Below are 20295 nucleotides of genomic sequence, written 5' to 3'. Positions count from 1 at the left end.
CTGTTGGGCTGCAGCTTCCAACAGCTCGGGTAAAAGATGCTTTCCTAGCTCAAACAGCTCAGTGTATGTAAGTCTGCCCCGAGCTCCTTCATCTCCCAGCTTGGAATCTTCCTCACCTTCCCCTCCCAGCATTTCGGATGGAGGCAGAAGTGCTCATGGTCACCACACTCCTGCCGGATGCTGCCTAGCATCCCTGGAGATGTGCTTGGGATGACTTCAGCTGCAGATACTATAAAGCAGGGTGGGTATTACTAAATGAGAGTCATGCATCCTGCTCAAAGAGCAGGCAGACTCCTGCATGCACAGAGCTTTGGGCAGGCTTCGTGTGAAATGAGCAGGTGAGTCAGGGTAAGTGCATCTTGTAAAGCACTCGGAATAATGCCATTAAATGTCAAAGCAATATCTTGTTTCAGCTTTTACCCTACTGAGAAACCTTCCAGATGATTTCTGACCTGGGTGATTCACCTTCATCCTACCCACAGAAAGGACCCATGAGAGTGAGGGATGAGGGAAGCAGCTGCTCACACCCCATCCTGGTATGCTGAGGTCTCCAGCAGTGGTGCAGGGTCCCAGCTGGGCTTGCCTACAGGGACAGAAGCAGCTCCTGCACGCACCAGTCCCTCCAGACACAGCCCAGGTTTGCACTGGTTGTTTGGAGTCTTCTGGGACCAGCCCAATATGGGCAGATGGGCAGGTCCCTGGAAGATGATCCTTATGGAAAAGTCCTTCTCCAATGACCCTTTCAGGAGGAAGGTATCCCCCAAATCATTAATACTCCTGTATTGCTGGAGCGCATCCCCACTGCAAGAACATCAGCACAGCCTGCACGGGCCACGCACCAAAGCATCCCCCCCATGCTCATGCTCATCACTTCAGCTCCAGTAAAATATGCTGTCACATCCCAACCGAGGTGCTGGGACTGCTTTTTCTTCTCCACCCACCACACTGTGCTTGCAGCAAAGTCGAGGTTCACAGCCTTATGCAATGCATCCTTGTTTTGCTGCTTTTATGACCAGGAGAGACCCAAAGCACATCAGGGAGTCCCTGAACTCCCTGCCAGAGATACCCCAAAGTACCAAGCAGCACCTTCTCATGCCACAGATCCACTATTTATCCTCATGTGTATAGCCCATATGAAGAGTGCTGGATCAAGCTAAGGATGTTCCCTGCTCTTTACCCTTGCCTGCAGCCAGCTAAAAGACTTGAGACAAACATGCACAACCCTCAGCAAGGAGACACAGGCTCACACTGTCCCTGTCCCATGGATGCAGCATCACAGGATGGCCCCATAACCCACCCCCTGCAAGCAGAAATCCCCTGACTTGTGTGCTGGATTGAAAGGATGACCTATGGAGCACATCTGCCTGAATGGATGCTGCCCTCTCTTAGCAGCAAGAGCAGGTTTATCATGTGAAAGGGTTTACCTTCTTCGGCTTCCAGATCCACCAGTGAAGATACCAGCACGCCCATCTCCTGACATTTTTTGCTGTGGGCCTTTGACTTCATGTGTTTAGTCAGATTCCCTGAAAAGAAGCAGAAAACATATTTTGCTCAATATGGCTCTTTTTTCCCCCATTTTGCAAGCTCAGCAGTTCCAAGTTAATAATTTGGCTCTGAACCAGACAAAGGAGGCCTCTGACTCTCCCCAAACCACTATCCATTGCAAATCCCCTGCGACACAAGACTAAGTCCTCCCTTTCATTCCTGTGCTGCTGCGCTGGGATGGAAGAGGAGGTGCTGGCAGGGGTGTGAGACGTTTCAGGTGTTGTGCAACCTGTAAAAACAGTGGTGGTACACAGTTGGGTTTGGAGGCAGGGAAATCCTGGCTTGCTTTCAGCTGTGATGGTGCAGCAATGGAAAATGGGAGCAAAGTAGGGAAGGGAAACACATCTCAATGTAGTACCACCTCCCACCCCATCCCAGCACACAGGGTCACCTGCCTGGAGGTGAGGTGCTCCTTAGCATCACAGGGCAAACTGCTACTACCAAAATGAGTGCTCTTGATGCCAGAAACAGGTTGAAGTCCCCATAACCACCCCATAGGATGGCTCAGATGCTGGGGCAGGCAGTGCCAGGTTAAAGTTCTCTGCTCCCTGGAGCAGGAAGAGTCCTGAGCACCCTCTGAAGCCCCATGCACCAGGGTCTGGCAGCACTGATGAGGCTTCATCCACTGGGATGTGGGGGCATCGGTTACTGCTCCAAGACAGTGTGATGGGATAACTCGTGGGCACAGCGGTACCTCTCTAATTAACTCCCACATTACAGGCAGGTTAATTAGACAGCTATTAACCTTGCTAATATCCAAGGGAAATGCTGAACAAAGGGGAACATTTGTTGAGGGGGAAAAGGTAGGAAGGTGGAATGCAGACAAATACAAAAAGTAGGAGTAAAAAGCAAATATGTCCTGTTTTCCCCTTTCCTCTCCCACATTTCTCTATGGGCTGAGCTGCTGATGAGAAGAAACCTGGGCTCTTGCTGAAGCTCCACCAAGGGCTGCTTCCTATCCCAGCAGAGCCCCAGGAGCTGGCTGAGCACTCCAAGCTCACAGCAGCAACACTGATGGGCCACGAGCCCCTCTGCCAGCCAACACCTGAGAGCAGGGCTGAGCACAAGGCTCGTTTCTCTCACCAACATAGGAGAGGAAAAAAGGGATTCTCACACTTTATCCTACCCTTCAGCTGAGGACTGAGGTCCCTTGGCTGCTATCCTCAGCCTCCCAGTCCCTGAGCTAGGTGGGAGTATAAGAGGGCCTCTATGAAGCTCTCCTCCTGCTGCTCTGGGTAGTATAAATAAATAAGCAACCATTCACTGGAGCAGAGAATCACCTGTGATGCCCTCCCACCTCAGAAGAGGCCCATAACCATCTAGCTACCAAGTGAAGTTTCTCTTTAGCTCATGAATTATTGATGTAGCCCATTTTGTACAAAATGGAATAGCTCCAACAGGAAAGACCGAGGGAGACAAAGGCTGACTATATATCCTTGTGTAGCTGGCACCCATCTAGGATGTGGATTCAAAGGATATTTAATAATTTAAATGCAGCATAGCAGCTCCAATAAGAGAGATGTATTATTTTTCAACTTCATGTCTAAATACCCTTAGGCCCATGGTTGGGATACTCAGCTATGAGGATGAGGGCAGCTTGCCTCAGGTCCTTGCTCTGAATCAGACCTCTCTTTCTCCCCTTTGGACCAGGGGTTTTGCTCTGGACCCAAAGCCACTCAGAACTCTGATGAGACAGATGGACACAAGATCCAGTGAATCAGTCTGGATCCTGGTTCACATCCACACATCCAGACAAGATCATGCTCTCATGGGCACCCCGATCCCAGTGAACTTCTGCTTCACCAAAAACGAGTCCAAATTGTGGCCTCATGGAACTGGAATTCAACTTTGGACCTAAGTAGCAAAAAGGCAAACTGAGTCAGTCTGTAGAAATCAAACCCTGCTGCTGCCTGTCCATCAAACATCACATCTTGGATGGCAAAAATGACCCATCTTTGTGCAGTTACCACAGCAAAATCCCTCACTGGGTTCCCTCCAGTGACAATCAACACAGAGAACAAGCATTTTGGTGCTACCATTATCCTCAAAGCAAGCTCATAAATCCACTGTGTTACAAGTGTCTGGTTTGGCTAAACTGGAAGGGCATAACATCAATTACTTGAGGAGATGGTGGATGCAATGAGCTGGGCAAGACTGGGACCTCCCCATACTCAAGGGAAGGACTCTGGTCCTCAGAGGCATCCAGTGGCCACCTTGGCCACTTCGAATGTCCAAAGGATGTTTACACACACAATTCCTCCCTACTACCTGCACTCCAGTGTCACTGGCAGCAAACACACACTCTACCCTATTGCTCCCGAAGGGCTTGGAGCCTGCAGCTCTGTGCTCATCACAGTGCACTTCTGCTGTGACTCAGCTCCACACTGAGCAATAGTTTGACTTGACAAGCCATCACTGTCACTTCCCTTCTTATTGTCTTCCACTGGAGGCAATGATCCTTGCACAAGTCAAGGCCATGGCTTCTCCTCTGCTTTCCCCACCCAGGCTGCCTGCACAGGCAAAGCCAACCCCCCTGCACCAATGAGTTTATGCAAGATACCAAAGGACTAATTCATAGCAAGCATTGCTTTCCTTCCCCTTCCACTCTTTCTACTCTGCTTCCCATCTTCCTTCATTCTCATTTGGTCTCATTTGGTCTCATAAAGCAACACCCACACGCGCTGAGGAGCGAGATAACCCTGCAAAGCTCTCAGTGCAAATCCCCTTGGTGCACAGTTTATCCATGTCCAGCTTCCTGCATGCACGCCATGAAGAAATCCCAACAAGCCAGGAATGCTGCTATCATTTTAGGGAAGGGAGACTCAGTGGGCTGGATTCTCATCTGCCCTAAGCTCGCATCACTTTAAGGAAGTTAAAAGCTTGAGGCTCATTTACACCATCTGAGAAGTTGAGTTATTACCTTGGGAGCAATTTGGAGGACAATCATATTTATCTTATCCAGGTTCTTACAGTTTGTGTTTTTAGACCCCTTAATTAATGCTGGCAGGATTAAATGCTGAAGTCCTTCGGCAAGTTTCCAGTCAAATCAAACACTACTTTGCCTAAGTAAAAGCTGGATAGGAATCCTACAAGGAAGGACTCAGAGCTTCTTGTTGCCTTAAAGACTCCTGGCTCGCAACTGAAAGGAGAAGAACCAAGCCCACTGAGCATTGCTTCCCTGGAAACAGTGGGAAGAACATACTTGGAAGAGCAAGAAGGGAAGCTGGGTTTCAATAGCAGAGCAGTATCCCAAGCAGGTGAGTGGTCCTCACTAAGGGCTGTTTACCAAAAAGGTCCCAGGTTTAAAATACACTGGCTATATTTAAATAAAGCCAGGAACCTGTGGAAATTGTGACCCCATCCCAACCACTGCCGCGCTGCAGGACACGCAGTACCAGCACAGCACTCCCATTACCCCTGCTTGTAACTATGTAATAGCAGCTGCTTAAGCTCTTCCATGTTGTGAGGTCTTATTCTGGACTTAAAGCAGCTTAAGTACTCGTGTTGTTTTGAGAAGGCTGGAATTCTAGTGTTCCAGAAGCACTTAAAGCAGCTTCATAGGGACCAGAAGTGATTTCCCAGTTAAATTTAAAGAGGGAAATGAATTTTTCAGAGTGCCCATGACCGTATTTTTCAAACATTAAAGCAAAACATAGGGGACAGAAACACAAAGATCCTTGGAAAAAATGATCCTGTCTATCCCAGGCCTGCACTATGATTCCTATTTCTCCTCTTAAATGAGAACAATTTAACACCAGCAAAAAGCCCTCACCAAATTACCAGCTGCATGATCTCAGCATCCAAGGTGATGCTGTGATACAGGCATTCACAGCTCTGCAGGACTGAAGGGTTTTCATACTCCTCTTTCCAAATGCTATGCAAGGAGAGCAACAGCTTCTCTACAAGTAGCAGACCCCATTTTGCTGTGAGACACACACACAGAGAACCAGCCACAGGCCAATGCTCTTCATCCCAGATAAACCCCTGAAATAGGTTTTATGTGCGACAGGCTTTGATTTAGGTCTTGGCATGGAGATAGTGTTCCCAGGTGAGGCTCTATGAGAAGGAAAGCTTTAATTTATGTAACTTATTAGGCAAAAGATTTCAATTTAAAAAAACAACTGTTATTATCTTTTATTCTTCTTGACTTAGATATTAAAGCCGAGAATCTGAAGATCTGCCTGCCTGCCTCTATTAATAGAGGCTATAAAATGTTAGCCGTCTTCTGGATCAAGCCTATCAGCTTGTGTTAGCCAAAGACTAATCTTCCAGAAAGGTGCCCAGGCTGGATTTGCAGGTCTGAAAATACAGGGAATTAGCATATTTCCCATTGAGACTTGTGCTGAGCCTTAATAGCTGCACTGTTTAAAACAAATAACAGCTAATATTTCACTTGAATTTGCCAGTTTTTTACTTCCAGCCCTCATTCCTTGTTATTTTTTACCTTTCCCTGGGAAGTTAAAGAGCCTTTTTGCTCACAGTGTTCCATGTCCTGTCTGGACCACTGGGCCATTTTCTGTTCCCAGCCACACGTCTCACGCCACATTGCGCAAGGGAGCAGGCAGCAAATTCCTGAGGATAACTCCATCCTCATCTCATTGGAGCTTTGTGACATCCCGAGGAGTGGGGGGAACAAAGCCTCCTCCCATCAGTGGCTCCATAGGGATGCTCAGACCCTTTCCCTCTCCCAGCCGCTGAGGAAGGGCCCCAGCACACACAGAGCAGGGGCAATCTGCAAATGTCTATCTCATTCTGCACTGCTATAAGAGCAGTTAATTCCTATGGAGCTCCCAGCCAGTTGGACCCGCTCTGTAGTTTCCAGAGGAGGCTCAGCAGAGCGCTGAGTCTGCTGGAGCAGTAACAATAATAAACTGAGCAGCCATAACCTTGCCTTTAAGGGCTGAGGGGGTAATGCATTTAATACATTAACATGTTCAATAACCTCAGTGCCTGTCATGGGCTGATTTAAGGAACTGAAAACTCATTTATTAAAGGAAGGCTGTGGCTGAGGACATGAAGAAGTCTGGTGTCTGGAAACTGTGAGTGGACCAGACTATCAAATGGATATCTTCAGCCAACAGGCACTGATGTCCTTTACACAAGCACCTTTTAAATGAATATGAAGCTCCTTGTCCCTTGTGACCTCCAAGCAAAGGCAAACAGCATTCACACAGCGAGCTGCTCCATACACGTTGTCCAAAATGTAAAGCAATCTTAAGGAACCAGGACATGAGAGTCTGATGTGAGTCTGAGCAAGGACAGAAAATAGCTGTGGAAATGGATAATGTCTGCACAGGAGGGGAATGGATGTGCCAACACTGATCCACATCCCCAAGGCACCCGAGAGTGCACTTCCCTCAGGGTTCTGGAGATGAGTGACAGGGAAGGATGGTGGTTCCTGTGTCCCCTTTGGGAAGGTGGGCAAGGGAAAAGCTCTCCCCGACCTTCTAGAAAGGGAGACTTGTTAAAGTGCAAGTTTTCCTTCATCTCCTTCCTGGTAAGAAAAGAAGGAAGAAGCTGCTTAACTTATTTTAAACAACCTCTTGGAGGCCATGGCAACAAACCTCTTAGGAGAGCACTACTACAGTGGAGGTAGAGACACCTCATTAAAGAGGCACATTTCTATCTGGTCCAGAAACGTGAAATCAAGTAAATCTTTCCAAACCAACTTTCCAAGGCTGCTGTTGCCATCAGCTCAGTGAGCACCCGAAAATCCAGGGATTTGCTTTAAAATAAGAGCAAAAAGGAAGGACTTCCCTGCAGTTCTGTAACCCAAAGGAACAGTTCTGCTTACAGGGATGGAAGTGCACAGAAAGCAAACAGGGTAATTAGAGGAAAGGGGGGAAATGTTTAGAGCTCTTTCTTTTGCAGTTTTCCCAGTTGTTGGCACTCTGATATGGAGTTTCCATGATGGGGAGAGGAACATTTTAACCAGATAAAGATCCTCATTAAAACTGATAATAAAACAAATGTTTAACTGCTTCCAGCCTGCTTGAGAGTTCAGAGCATTAGATCATGAGGGAGATATCTATCACAGCCCAAATAAAGACAGCTCCACAGATATCCCCCTTGAGTTTATGCTGAGGGCTAAAATTAACTTGGGAAAGCTGATTTCTAAAAGGGCTTCAACACAACTTGTGCTTTTTGCAAGTGCAGCCTGGTAGTGAGAGCTTCAGCTTCTCCATTCTGCAACTAACTATGGTTGCAAAACTCCCCACCAGGAAGGAGGATCCTGATGAACCAGGGCACAAACAAACCGGTTCTAGACATCTGTGAACCATCCAGTTCTGCACACCCCGGCCCTCTGTTTTGTGCTCTGTCACCAGCAGCAGTGGTTCTGTAACTGGACCTTAACTGAGGATTTTATCAGCACATAAAGTTGATCTTTTTCTCCCTTTCCAAGAACTCTTCCAAAGATCCCTGTGTCTCCATCAGCAAAACAAACAGCTGCAAAGTCATGTGGACTAAAAACATTCCCATAGGACACAGGGCTCTCAGTGTCACCCCCTTCCAGCAGAGAGCCATCTCCATGCAGTTCCAAGTTATCACATCCAACTATTTGTCCTGAACTCACTGCTCAGTAGAAGCTCTTCCCCACTCATGCATCCATAGGTAAACGATAGTTTTGCATTTAAATCCCAACACTGGGGTTTGCTTTTGAAGGAAGCATTTCCATGCTGCCTTCCTCATGCAAGTTCCCTGCAAAGCTGAAGAAGGGAAGTCCCTCGGAGGCAAGTGTCTATTTGCAATGTGCAATCAGCATTCAGTGCTGACAGTTTGTGTGCTTCAAGGAAAGAGATGCACAGCAAAGCAGCTAGAGAAATGGTGTAAAGGATGGTTTGATCGCAGCATCCTGAATAAAAGCCTAACAGAAGCATGGTGGAAAGAGAGGTGAAGTGACTGAAGAGGCTGAATGGATTCACCTCTCAAAGGAAAACCTCAAAACAACGTAACAAAAGCAAGAGGGAAAGAGAAAGAAAATGAACCAGAAATAGCTCTGGGCTGGGAGGGAGAGAAAGAACCGCTGCTCAGATCCGCTGCATGTGTCTGACGAGAGTTTGGCCTCTATCACTTCCCCATGCTCGCATACACATAGTGATTACCAACACGTTGGTTCCCAGAACCACCCGCCAGCTTTACCAGCAAAGTCATCAGCTCCAGACACTGACCACCCTGAATCACCTGGCATCGGGGTCACTTGTCTAGCATGGACATCCCCCCATTGGCACATCAGGGTGAGCGCATGTGCCATGTTCCATACACACCCAGAGCTTCCTCCCCACATCTATGCCGTGCCCCTTCCTTAGGCAGCACTGTTTTTGGGGGGTTGATGCTCCAATAATCAACAATTGCAGCTGTGTCATCTTCTTGCAATGATGGAGCTACAGATACTGAACATTTCATCTTCATGTCCAACTAGAATCAAGAAACTGAACTCAACATCTTTATTGCAAGACTTGCTGCAACCAAAGATGGAGGGGAGATCTGCCAGACTCACATGAGAAGTTAAGGGGACCTGGGCACCTTCAGCACTTTTGAAGGCTTTACCCACAGGCTCTTGGAATAGACCTTTTGTCTGCATGTGGTTTTGCATGTTCCTGATAGAATTCACTCACACACTCACTGAGGCAATGATGAAGGTTACTTGCAAAGAGTATCTGGTGGTAGTGAAATCGTGGATCATTAATGACCAGATGTCCTGGAATGGAGGTTTTAAGAGAAGAAGTCTACTGATATGATACAGGAAATGTGGAAGCTACATGCAACTGCGAAGGATGAAAATGTGCAGCGCAAACGGATCTGAAGAGCATAAAAAGCCACCCAAAGACTGTCTCCAGGTGCTCGCTCAGAGCATGTTGCCTGTAGCCAGGAGCAACTGCTCTCATTCTGAGGTGCTCTGGTTTGTAAATCCCTGCCAGTGAAGCTGCGGTTCAGGATCATTCCCTTTAAGAAGCACAGATGGGATGGCACAGATGCTGTGCTGCAGCCAGTGCTTTCCACTGGTCATCTGCTGATAATGACAGCCAATTCGAGACTCCCTCATCCCCCTCCCTCCGGCTCCTGGGCTGTTCCAGACCCTGGGAAGGCTTTCCCTTCCCCTTCACCAGCACCCCCAAGAAGGCTTGTAAGTCAATATACTGAGGAGCTAGGAGCTGACTGTCTCTTACCTTTGGTTTTAAAAGCAAAGTTACAGTACTTGCAGACATATGGCCTGACGTCTGTGTGCGTGCGAATGTGTTTCTTCAGCATGCTGGGTTTCTTGCAGCGAATTCCACACTCCTCACATACATACTTCCCTCTTCCACGGCCTCGCACATACACATACTCTTCGTTTGATTTGTACCTATGAGCAACAGGTGTCATGATAAAAAAAAGAAGATTCCCACCTCAAAAGTTGTCACAACTTCCCTGGATTAATTCAACGCGTTACGGACGCCACCGCTCCCGTTCCGCATGTGCTAGCTCAGGGTCATCAGGCTCAATTCAAACTGTCTCCAAAAGCTTTTGCCCAGATGCCTAATTCCTCTTCTGGAACATGGTCTTAGGTCCTGCTTCTCTGTACAGACAAATAGCCCAAAGTCTGAGATAAGCAAATGTCCTGGTTTTCCCTATCCTCAAACACAAGCTGAGGCACTCATGAAAGGCTGAATAAGATATGTCACAGTCCAGCCTGGCAGCAAGAATCATTTCTCTGTCAGTCTGTGCTGTGTTTTGAAGTGTGCACAGCCTGTACTATGCAAAGTAGTGAGCATCACAGAACACTCATCCTAGTTAAACCTCTCATGATACAACCATTCCCACCCATTGTGACTATAAAAGCCAGCTGAGAAGACTGCAATACCACACTGCAAACTGTGGTCCCTGCACAGGCTTCTGCTACAATGAGACACCCAGAATGGACACAAAGAGAAGAAAACATCCATTTATTAAATACAGTGTGCTAGCACTAGATGTGAACACCGCAGACTCCAGGCTCCTTTCTCTTTGGCACAGTACCATGACTTTGGTTTACCCAAGAGAATGAGATTGGTCATCCTTCCTTCACACTGTATATTCATTTACTTTCTGTCCACGCATTAGTGTACAGGGAAGGCTCCATGATGGGGGTTTGAGAGATATTGGTGAGACTGAGACAAATCATTTATCCTCCTGCCGTTTAGCAAATGGAGTCTGTAATTTCCTGTACTTGCAGCACATGAAGAGTAAGGTAACATGAAATTGGTCCCCTCAGGTTTCTGAGAAGCCAAAGTTTTGAAGCATGGTACTTGTTGCAACTCATTTTTCTATCCAGGATGAATTATGCCTGAAATCAGTCTCCAAACATCTACATGTGAAAACCGGGTCTTCTAAAGCACCACCATCAGTCACCTTCTAGTATCTTCCCAATAAAGCCACATGTTGGGGAACAGCTTGTATAGAATATTCTATTCTATCTCTTGTAACTGAAACCACAGCAATGGCATCTGCCCCAAGAATCAGCACCAAAACCCCTTCAATCATAAGGTTCTCGTTATTTGGCCAGAGGGCACTGAGGTAGTATCTGAAGAGCACACACTGACTGCCAGCCTCCACCCCAGCATGTCCAGCTATCTCCATTTAACCATACAGATACATGCAAGGAGTTGTTAGGGATGGCCAATGTCCCTTCTTTATTCAGTCACTGATTTGATGCTAAAGGAGCAAAAGGAAGCCAGGAATCCTGATTCCCCTTCTTCTGTTCAAATCTGGATTTGAGGCTTCCTTCTGGCCCTCCTCTTGCTGTCATTATGCTGATAATCACCTTGCCATTTAAAACATGAAATTGCTCCTTTATCAGCCTTGTACTTACTCTACCTTTAATTACACTCTCACTTGGCAGTCCCTAAGCAAGTCCTTTGTGTCCAGCAGTCCCTTCATCAGCCTCATTAACGCTATCAGGGCTGGCTTCTCCTGCATAAAATGGGTTTAATCTGAAATCAGACATTGCAGTTTATCTGCCACTCTGTGAGCCTGAGCCATCCCTCAACACAGCTCCCTGAGACCATGTGCAAAACACCCAGGGAGAGGAGAGAAAGAGAAAGGTAACCTAAAATAATACCAAACCAAACAAGGAGAAGAAAGCAAGGGAAGCAATCCTGCCATAACATAGAAAAGGCTGCTGCAAATGCCATCTGTCTGCATTGAAGGCTATAATAAGTTTATGGAGATAATTACTTCAACATGATGCTGGTTTCTCTGTGGATCTAATACGCTCATATGATTTGCATCAGAAAGACAAATCAATGACAGCTCACTTCATGTGAAGATTTACCCTGGACAAAGGATCTTCCTGCTCCGTAATGTTTGCTGTAACCAGATCCCTCTAATAGCCACAGTTGGAGTTTGTGTCAGCAAATCTGGGCTCCTCTTCCAGAGCACTGTGGAATTCATAATCCTGTAGTTAGCAACTTACACCTCCTACAGTGTCACAGCTCCCATCTAATACTGAGATGATTTGAAACCCAGGAGGCTAACTGGCCATTATGAGCTCAGAGGCTAATTTAGGAAATAGCTCTTTCAAACAGACATACAAAAAGATATAAATTCCACTATTTGTTGCATTTTTGGAGCCGTTCTTTGCTGGGTTCTGCACATCTGTTGAATTCTGTGCAATCACTACAGATGCAGAGCCATGGCAGCATCAGTACTACCACAGGCAGCACCAGATTCAGAGACTCGATGGCCCCAAAACAGGCCATCACTGCCAGGAGTCACAAGAAACCCAACAATGGGAAAACATGAACCTGGAGAAAGCTTTGTCTCAGTTCTTTCTTTCCCTTAAACTTGGTTGAAACCTAAAACCATGAAGCATTTATTCCTTTGCAGGCTTTAGGAGGCTTAGTTCTCAGTATTGGCTGTTACAAGTATCTGACTATCCTTTTTAGCCACAGACACTTCTTTCTATTTCCTTCTCAGTGCTGTGAGCCACATCCAAAACCCTCATGTGGCTGAAAACCACACGATAAAACCTTGGAGAGCAGAGGGAAGGAAGTCTGGTGGTTCACAGGCAGGAAGGGAGAGCAGGTTTTTGGGGGGCTCATTGCTTCACACCGTTGGGCTGAATCACCCCTTCCCTCCTGCTTTCTACAGGCACCAGGAATTCACCTTGCCCTGCAAAGCCTTTGTCGATATGACCTTGCCCATTGCAGCCTCAGCACAGCAGATGCATTTACCTTATTTGCAGGTCACAAACAGGCAGCCTCAGTTTGTGGCTTTCCAGAATGTGAAGCTCAATGATGTATCATGGTAACAAACACCCCTGCTAAGTTCTGCAGCAACCGAACAAGTATTTCCTCAACTGGTTTTGACATTTGCTACACTCACTTGTTTGCTTTCTGGATTTCTGGTACCTGGTAACAGGACTCAGATATCTGATCCCCTTCCTGAGCATTTAGGTTACTGTCAAGTGAACCCAGTAGCTCCAGTTGTTGCCTTTGGTGTAAGTCTTCTGGTTTTATTGATGGCACATTTTGGCTCAAGCTCCCTGCCCATCTGGCTTGGCTCAGACCCTCAGAAGTTCCTGATAGTCTGCCCTGGTGTTAACTAATCTCATTTATGTTTTATGCCACCTGCAAAATATGCCCTATTGCTGATACATGTGTAACTACTATAACGTTACTGCTTACTCTCAAGTTGATTGCCTTTCTCGCAGCTCACTACTATGATTAGAGTACTTCTTGCAATACCCACTCTGAAGCTGCCTGTGAAGCAGAAGTCCATAGCATACCCAGGGAAACACATGGTGGGAGACCCTACAAGACTGCAGCCTCCATAGGAATCACCACACGCAGAGGTGATCTGTCTTTAAGGCCAGTTAGGATAAAATCTCCCTTAACTCACGCCAAGCTACAGCAGAACAAACAAAAGGATTTCTTTACAAAACCCAGACCAGACAATGCTGTTTCCAGGTTTCTAAAAGCATCATAAAACCTTCTAGTATCCCAGGTTACCAGACAGGGATATTGCACCAAGACAAACAATCCTTCTGAAGAATTATACAAGAAGACATAGAAAGAGCTGGGTATGGGTATGGGAGGACCCAAGTGTGATTCAGGTCTCTGCAGAGGAAGTCCCCCCTAGATGAAGCAAACTAAAGCCAGGATTTCCTGCTTTCCCTTCCACTGGCATTTGGGATTAACAACTGTAGGAGTGTCCCTAGCTCTGAAAGTCACCCTGGAGAGGTTATGAGCTCACCTATGTGTAAATCAACAAGATGTGGGCTTCTCCTGTCCATCTTCCCAGCCCTATACCCCTGAGAGGACGTCAGTGGGGTATGAGGGACCTGCTGAGAAGTGAAGGACTTGTTGGGAGGGCAGGAACAAGGAGACATTCCTCAATGTGTTCAAGTGTGACTGCCCCCCAGCACTGGCACCAAAGAGCAGATCTTGCCATGCTTCCCACTGAAGTGGGACATTGTGTCTCTGCGTGGAATGAGTAGGATCACATCCTGCCTGGGGGGCAGTGTGTTAAAACTCGCCTGCAGTGGTTTTATTACACAGAAATGACAGTGAGGACCACCTCTAAACCCAAGCCCTTTGTGCAGATTCCATGCCAAGCCCATAAGAGGAACTTTTGTTCCAAGCCCAGAAGTGCTTTCCAGTCCCTAGGCTCTGTAATAGTTTTCATGACCAAGCAATGAATACTGGTAGAAATACATAGGTCAATAACTCATTTTTTGTGATTTAATTTACTACATAAAGTAGGAACCTCTTCACAAACACACTTTCATGATCTTCTTCTCCATATTACCAGTTCTGGACTTACATTTCATGTTTATGTCCCATTGATGTACAGAGCAGAACACCAACTATTTGTCACTTACCAGGAAATATCTTTATGAAATAGTTGGAAAGCATTGAAGAAGAATGCAATATTAGCAGATGGAAACACCATTTGCCAGTGTCAGGAGAGGTACCAGGCAAGGACATCCTGTTGGGGAGATATTGCTTACATTGATCTGGTATTTTTAGGTAGAAAGAAGTGATGATCAAAGAACAATCAGGTTTCTTGCCTGTAACCCCACATTGTGCTGCGAGATTAGCCGTTGACTGGAGGACAGGCTCACCATTCATACAGTCACTAGCACACACGTAAAACACAGGACAGCATGTCTGCTTACATGGAAACCAATGGCAGTGCTGGTGTTCCATACAGCAAAACAACCCCTGGACTTGCCAGCAATGCCAATGACCCCGACTGCAAAATGCATGCTAATTCAGCAAGAGATTCTAAAGGCAACATCAGGAATAAATGCATCCTGTTCATGTCCTATAAACAGATAGGAGGAGGAACTTTATGGCACTGCAAAAGATCATACAGGACAGCTCAGGCCTAAGTTACCCTTTCTGCTTTGTATAATATCCCTGGTGGGTCCCCACAGCTCAGATTTTACCTAAGGCAATTTTCCACATTTCTTTGAATGGGAAACAATAAAGTGGGTGTATCCCCACAGTGTATTCCTTGTGATCATAGCTCTGTCAGCACGACCTTGGTGGCACTGGGGTTGCGTGGGACAGGCCAGCTGTTCCAGAAGTGATGCTACCACCATGGGTGGCCAGGGCAATGTCCGAAAGCAGATCAGTGATTCTCCAGCCTGCCTACAAAGACATGAACACTGGCACAGCCTCTGTATCATTGAAAACTGCCACAGGAGATGCCTCCTATAGCACTGCCGTGTCACAAGGCAGCCAGACCACCAGGACGTGGGGAGGTCAGTGCAGAAATATTAAGGCAGAGGAAATCTCTCTGATCACATCTGGGACATTTGGTCCAGGTTTTTGCCTTTCAAAATTCAAGTGGTGCCAGCAAACAAAAACAAAGGGAGGGAAACAACATCTTGGGTGAATGGGATGGATGTAAAGGTGAATTTTGGAGGAAAGCATACAAAAAAATGAATGACCCAAGCATCATATTGAACCATAGGCAGTAAAAGGCCAAGGATAGACTAAGGATCTGGAAAGGTGCACAGGGTGGCCAGGATGGAGAGAGTCATTACTGGCATTTATCCTAAGAACTCCAGGGTGAAAGCAAGAAGTGGAAAATTCAAGCTAAATATAAAACAAGATGGGCAGTGCCTTCCAGGAGGTTCACCCTGCACTAAAGCACACCATGGATTTAAGCAGAATAACACTTCCTGCATGGGCAGCCTCTAAAGCACCTTTCGCTGGACAGAGCTTCTTGGTGTAAATTTACTGGAAGGGCTGTCAAAATGACACCTCTGTAACACACACAGAGGTGGACAAACAGCCAGAGTGGAAAGTAATACAGAAAATATGCATAAACAACCCAAATCCACACAAGAAGCTGTTACTAACATAAAAACACGGGCCAGAGAATGACTTCTAATGGCATTTCTCCATCAGCAAAAGCATATCCTTCTGCTGGTAGAACGCGTTTTGATTAAAGAAGTGTTGTTGGCTACAGGGACAAGAGGATTTGGGACTGGACTGCATGAGCTGGTCTGCACCCACAGGACTGCTCCACCAACAGCTGGATCTGATCCTCCTGAAGCTGGCCCTGGAGCAGTGTGGTATGTCCGAGACAGACCATGGGACTTCCTTCAGTTAAACTAATCCAACATGCAGGAAGCACAAGAGCAACAAATGTTGTATATGGATGTAAAACTGCAAACCCAGTGCCGTTTTATATTACCTCTCTGAATATTATGCTTGAGTGAAAGCTTGATTCAATTTCAGGTTGTGGCATCAGACCTCTTCTAGCCTATTAGAGGTACAATTACAGCTATCCTCATTACGGTTCTAGCTGCTGTTATACAACTGTTATCCTCTCTAAGCTTTAATCATTTAATTGTCATTGCAAGCCGCTATAAAAACACATCTATTGCAGAAAAAAGGAATCAATGTAAATAGTCATGCGGTGCTTCCTGCAGCTGGAAACCTGGGTTGGATTACTGAAATGCAATTAGAGATGAAACCACACTGAAGAAATGAAAGCACATTCACTGGAAGGCAAAAGCGTCTGCATTGGCCCTGCAAGGTGGTCAGCTTTAGCCACCTAAGCATGAAGAAATGTGGAGGTGTATTGATTGTGTGCACAGGCTAATCAGTCCCTTCTGGGCTTCCCTTTCATTAAATCCAATTGTGAGAGCAGAGAGGTAATGCAAGAACTCCCACGGTCTCATTTGTGTAGTGATCGGGACTTGTGGCCCTACCCTTGGAAAACACCACACATAAGTCAGTTATTACAGAGCTCATGCAATGTGAACACCTTTCCCACCACCACAGTAGCATAAATGGGAAAGAAAATAGAAAGTAATGAGCTTCTGCAGTGTTTTGCAGTGACAGGAAGATCACAGAACATCACTTCTGCCTTCCCCCTCTACCTGCCTATTCCCAAGGATTTCCTTCTATGTGTTTAGAATAAATGAATGCTGTGTGACTGCTAACACAAGGCTGGGCACTTTTCCCAGCACCAGTCAAACAGGCTAGGCTGCAATTCAGAAGTCCATCCAGGTAAGCATGCACGCTGTTCCCAGGGCACTGCTCCAATGCCACCTCCTTTTGAAGAGCCAATACAAATAGGATATGCCAACTGCCATAAACTCATACAGCTGATTCATAAGGTATTCACGGAGAGAGTCTCACATGGAAATCCCCATGGATGTCCTGTCTCAATCCTGTTTCTTCCTTCTCTGCCCCCATCAGAATTGATTAACCAAGTTCCGGAGAACCTGACGTTAATGACTCCGTCTGACACTAAGTGACTCTTGTCTGACACAGACAGTTCTTGTTCTCAAAACAGCTCTTTCTGCAACTGTTCCTCTAACTGCTATGAATGATCCTGGATGCCAGCACTGGTGTAATTACAGGCTGCCTTCTTGTCCTTCTGTTGCTTGTTCGTCAAGGACAAAGGACTGTGCTTGATGGCCTCACTCCAGTGCTTTATTTCCCAGCCCTCCCTGCAGTACCTGTATTTTAGGAGGCATGTTTAGGTCTGTAACACTTGTCAGTCCTATACAGATCATCAGATTCCTGAAGAAACTGGTTTGGATTTAGGTTAGTTACAACTCAAGAATTACTTATTGAACAGAAATATCCAATGTAAGAAGCAAGTGCCCACATCAATACATTCTGCCCACTACTCTTGCTGCATGGTTGTTAGCTCCATGGTCTATCCTTCTCTATTTTGAAGCTGCTACCAATATACTCTAGACCTTAACAGTCACAATTGGTCAAAGAAATTATCATTATGAGGATCTGGCATTTGAGATGTAAAAGCATTTCATTGGTGCATTTCTGTATAAAAAGCCACCCATTTTTAACAAAAGCAAGCTTTTAGGGTACACATGACACTTTGCTGTTCAGATTGGATACCATCACATTATATCTACCACCACAATTATTCCAAGCAGCCTTTTTTCTATATCATTTGCTGGTCCTTCCCAAAGTCAAGTCCATTCCTTACAGTAACCTTGATTTGAGCTGGTCACTACATGGGCAAATACTACCAATGCTTCATTCTCTAGGCCATTTATTAACTGCTGAAAATGCACACACTACAGAATGAAGTAGATCTGTGATATAACAGTCAGTGGAGTTTCTCAGTAGACATATTCTGTCAAAATAGAAGGTGTCACTTCTGGAATGACACCTTCCTGTGCCTCAAGGTTTATTCTATTTGTGGATTCACTTTCAATCCCCTCCTGGTCCAACTGGGATCTAACAGGATGCTCAACACCTCTTAGTGATGCATAGGCTGGTCCAGAACATTCAGTTTTAGAGGGTTTCTTCCTAAAGCTGTCTCCTGGATGTGGTTATCTCCTCCCTGAGCTCTCTGCCTGCTCCCCATCCATTCTGAGGGGTTCACAGTGCTTTGATTGCCCCATTTTCGACCCAGGTTTAGGTTTTGCCAGATGCCATGTCATTAAGATGCAGCACAGAGGAGTGCTGGTATCAGATTGGCCCTGCTTACCTAGCACCATTCCAGGTGAAAAAAGCTTAATATCCCTGCCACAGGACAAGGTGGGTAACATGGACTCCAGTGACTATGTTAAAGACCACATCTGATATAAGCCTTCCTGTTCTCCAGCCTATTAGAAGTGAATAAATATCCCATTTACAACTGACACCTCAAAGGAACACACCAGTGCGTCCTGGGGACAGGTACAGGGAAAAATCACTGCTGCCCCTGCATGCTCTCCATTGCCACATCAGTTGGTTTGAAATGATGAAGAAGTGGAATTTCATCATTTCATTTGAGAAACAAACTCAACTGACACTTAACAGAAGGCTGGGTTGGATGGGTTTTTTCCAGTATTCTGGCCAAAATCATATTTACATTGTTTCTGATTATTGCTTCATCTTCTGCAAGCAATCCCTCTGCTTTTGGAGATCACTGACCCACAAATGGAGCTGTCCCATCCATGGTCATTGGAATAACTGGTAGGTAAGCAGGGAAAATAAAGGAGCCGTTGACTGGCTTTGACTGTAAATCTGGAGCCAGTTTTCTAAGGTCTTTAACATAGAAAACATATTTTATGCTCAGTGAGCATACTAATGGCTTTTGTGGTGAGGCTGATAAAGCTGATACCTAACGAGGCTGGTTGTTTCTTTGCTCAAAAAATAAAGAGCAGAATCCATGCTGCCCATTTTTAGATTAAAACACTGTTGTGTTAAAAAAGCCAAATTTCTGCACAGAACCAAAAACAGTAATTAAGATGAACACCACACAAGGGAAATTTAACTGCATTGTTCTGCTACTGCTCTGGAGCGAGGCTCTCCAAACCCAGATCCTCATGTGATTATCTGCTTCTCTGCAGTGGGTATATGAAGAGGGGCACAGAATGGTGCATTAGAAAACCATTTTAAGCATCACTGAGCGGGACGAGAAGCAGCAAAGAAACTGAGATAGAGATCAACAACAGCCACTGTAGATTAAGGCTTCCTAAGCTTATTTCATATACTAGAAATAACCTGCTTGCCAACTGGAGAGCTGCAACACTAACAAACCAGGTGATAACAAAGAAGTTCTCAGTAATAACAAGGAAGAGTTAAAGAGTTAGAAGAATTGAACAGACCAAACTTATTCATCGACAAATTTTTGGCTCTAAGTTCAAGTCTTTCACCAAAATGATGCCAGAGATCATTTCACCTGGACAGAGAGCACAGCCTGAACCAGCATTTCCACACTGGTGCAATGGACTGAGCAGGGCTGTCTGCCCATACTGCTGGAGCTTTGTGCCAGTAAGTCCATCAGACTACCCCAAACTGGACTGATTTAATCACTCTGGACTTAAGGCACTTCTGCACTTGGGTTTCCTTTCATGGCTTAGACACCTCTTGGAGATGTCAGTTGCTGTTATCAAGTCTGCACACCAATCTTGCCTCAGACTAACATGTCTTAACATTATGTCTTATGTGCCTTTTCTAATTTCAGTATACATTAGGAATTTAAAGTTATGTATAAGCAAATCAAAGTTAGAGTGATAGCAGGATTATGAACATTTCTAATCACTTAAATGGACAATGAAGAGCCTTCTGGCATTCACTACTGTAGGTGAGCTATGAACTGCAGGCAAAGCTACAGAACGTGGTAATTTAATAGCATTAGTAGCTTCAAGACATTTCCACTGGCTAAATACCCATGCTCACTGCTAGCATCCTGGGTGCTGATGGCAATGGATGTCCTGTCTTATAGGACCCTTGTGTTCCCCTACTGTTTGGCCAGGCCACCTATTTAAAGCTCCTAAGTACTCCAAGTGACAGAAAGGAA

The 20295-nt window shown here is 45.8% G+C and overlaps 1 protein-coding gene across 1 annotated transcript in view; it reads right to left on the bottom strand.

Moving 5' to 3' along the window:
• The window catches only part of LOC101874790 (HIVEP zinc finger 3), a 58970-nt gene that overhangs the window by 12105 nt on the left and 26570 nt on the right, over positions 1-20295 (bottom strand). The window contains exons 3-4 of the mRNA XM_013127502.3: positions 9714-9889; positions 1425-1523 (exon numbers count right to left, since the gene is read on the bottom strand). Of these exons, the coding sequence (XP_012982956.2) occupies positions 1425-1523; positions 9714-9889 (275 nt within the window). The remainder of the gene's footprint in view (positions 1-1424; positions 1524-9713; positions 9890-20295) is intronic.

This window comes from Melopsittacus undulatus, chromosome 14, assembly GCF_012275295.1.
Source record: "Melopsittacus undulatus isolate bMelUnd1 chromosome 14, bMelUnd1.mat.Z, whole genome shotgun sequence".
Taxonomy (NCBI): Eukaryota; Metazoa; Chordata; class Aves; order Psittaciformes; family Psittaculidae; genus Melopsittacus; species Melopsittacus undulatus.
The sequence above is the reverse complement of the archived record's forward strand: the minus strand, read 5'-3'. Positions and strand labels throughout refer to the sequence as shown.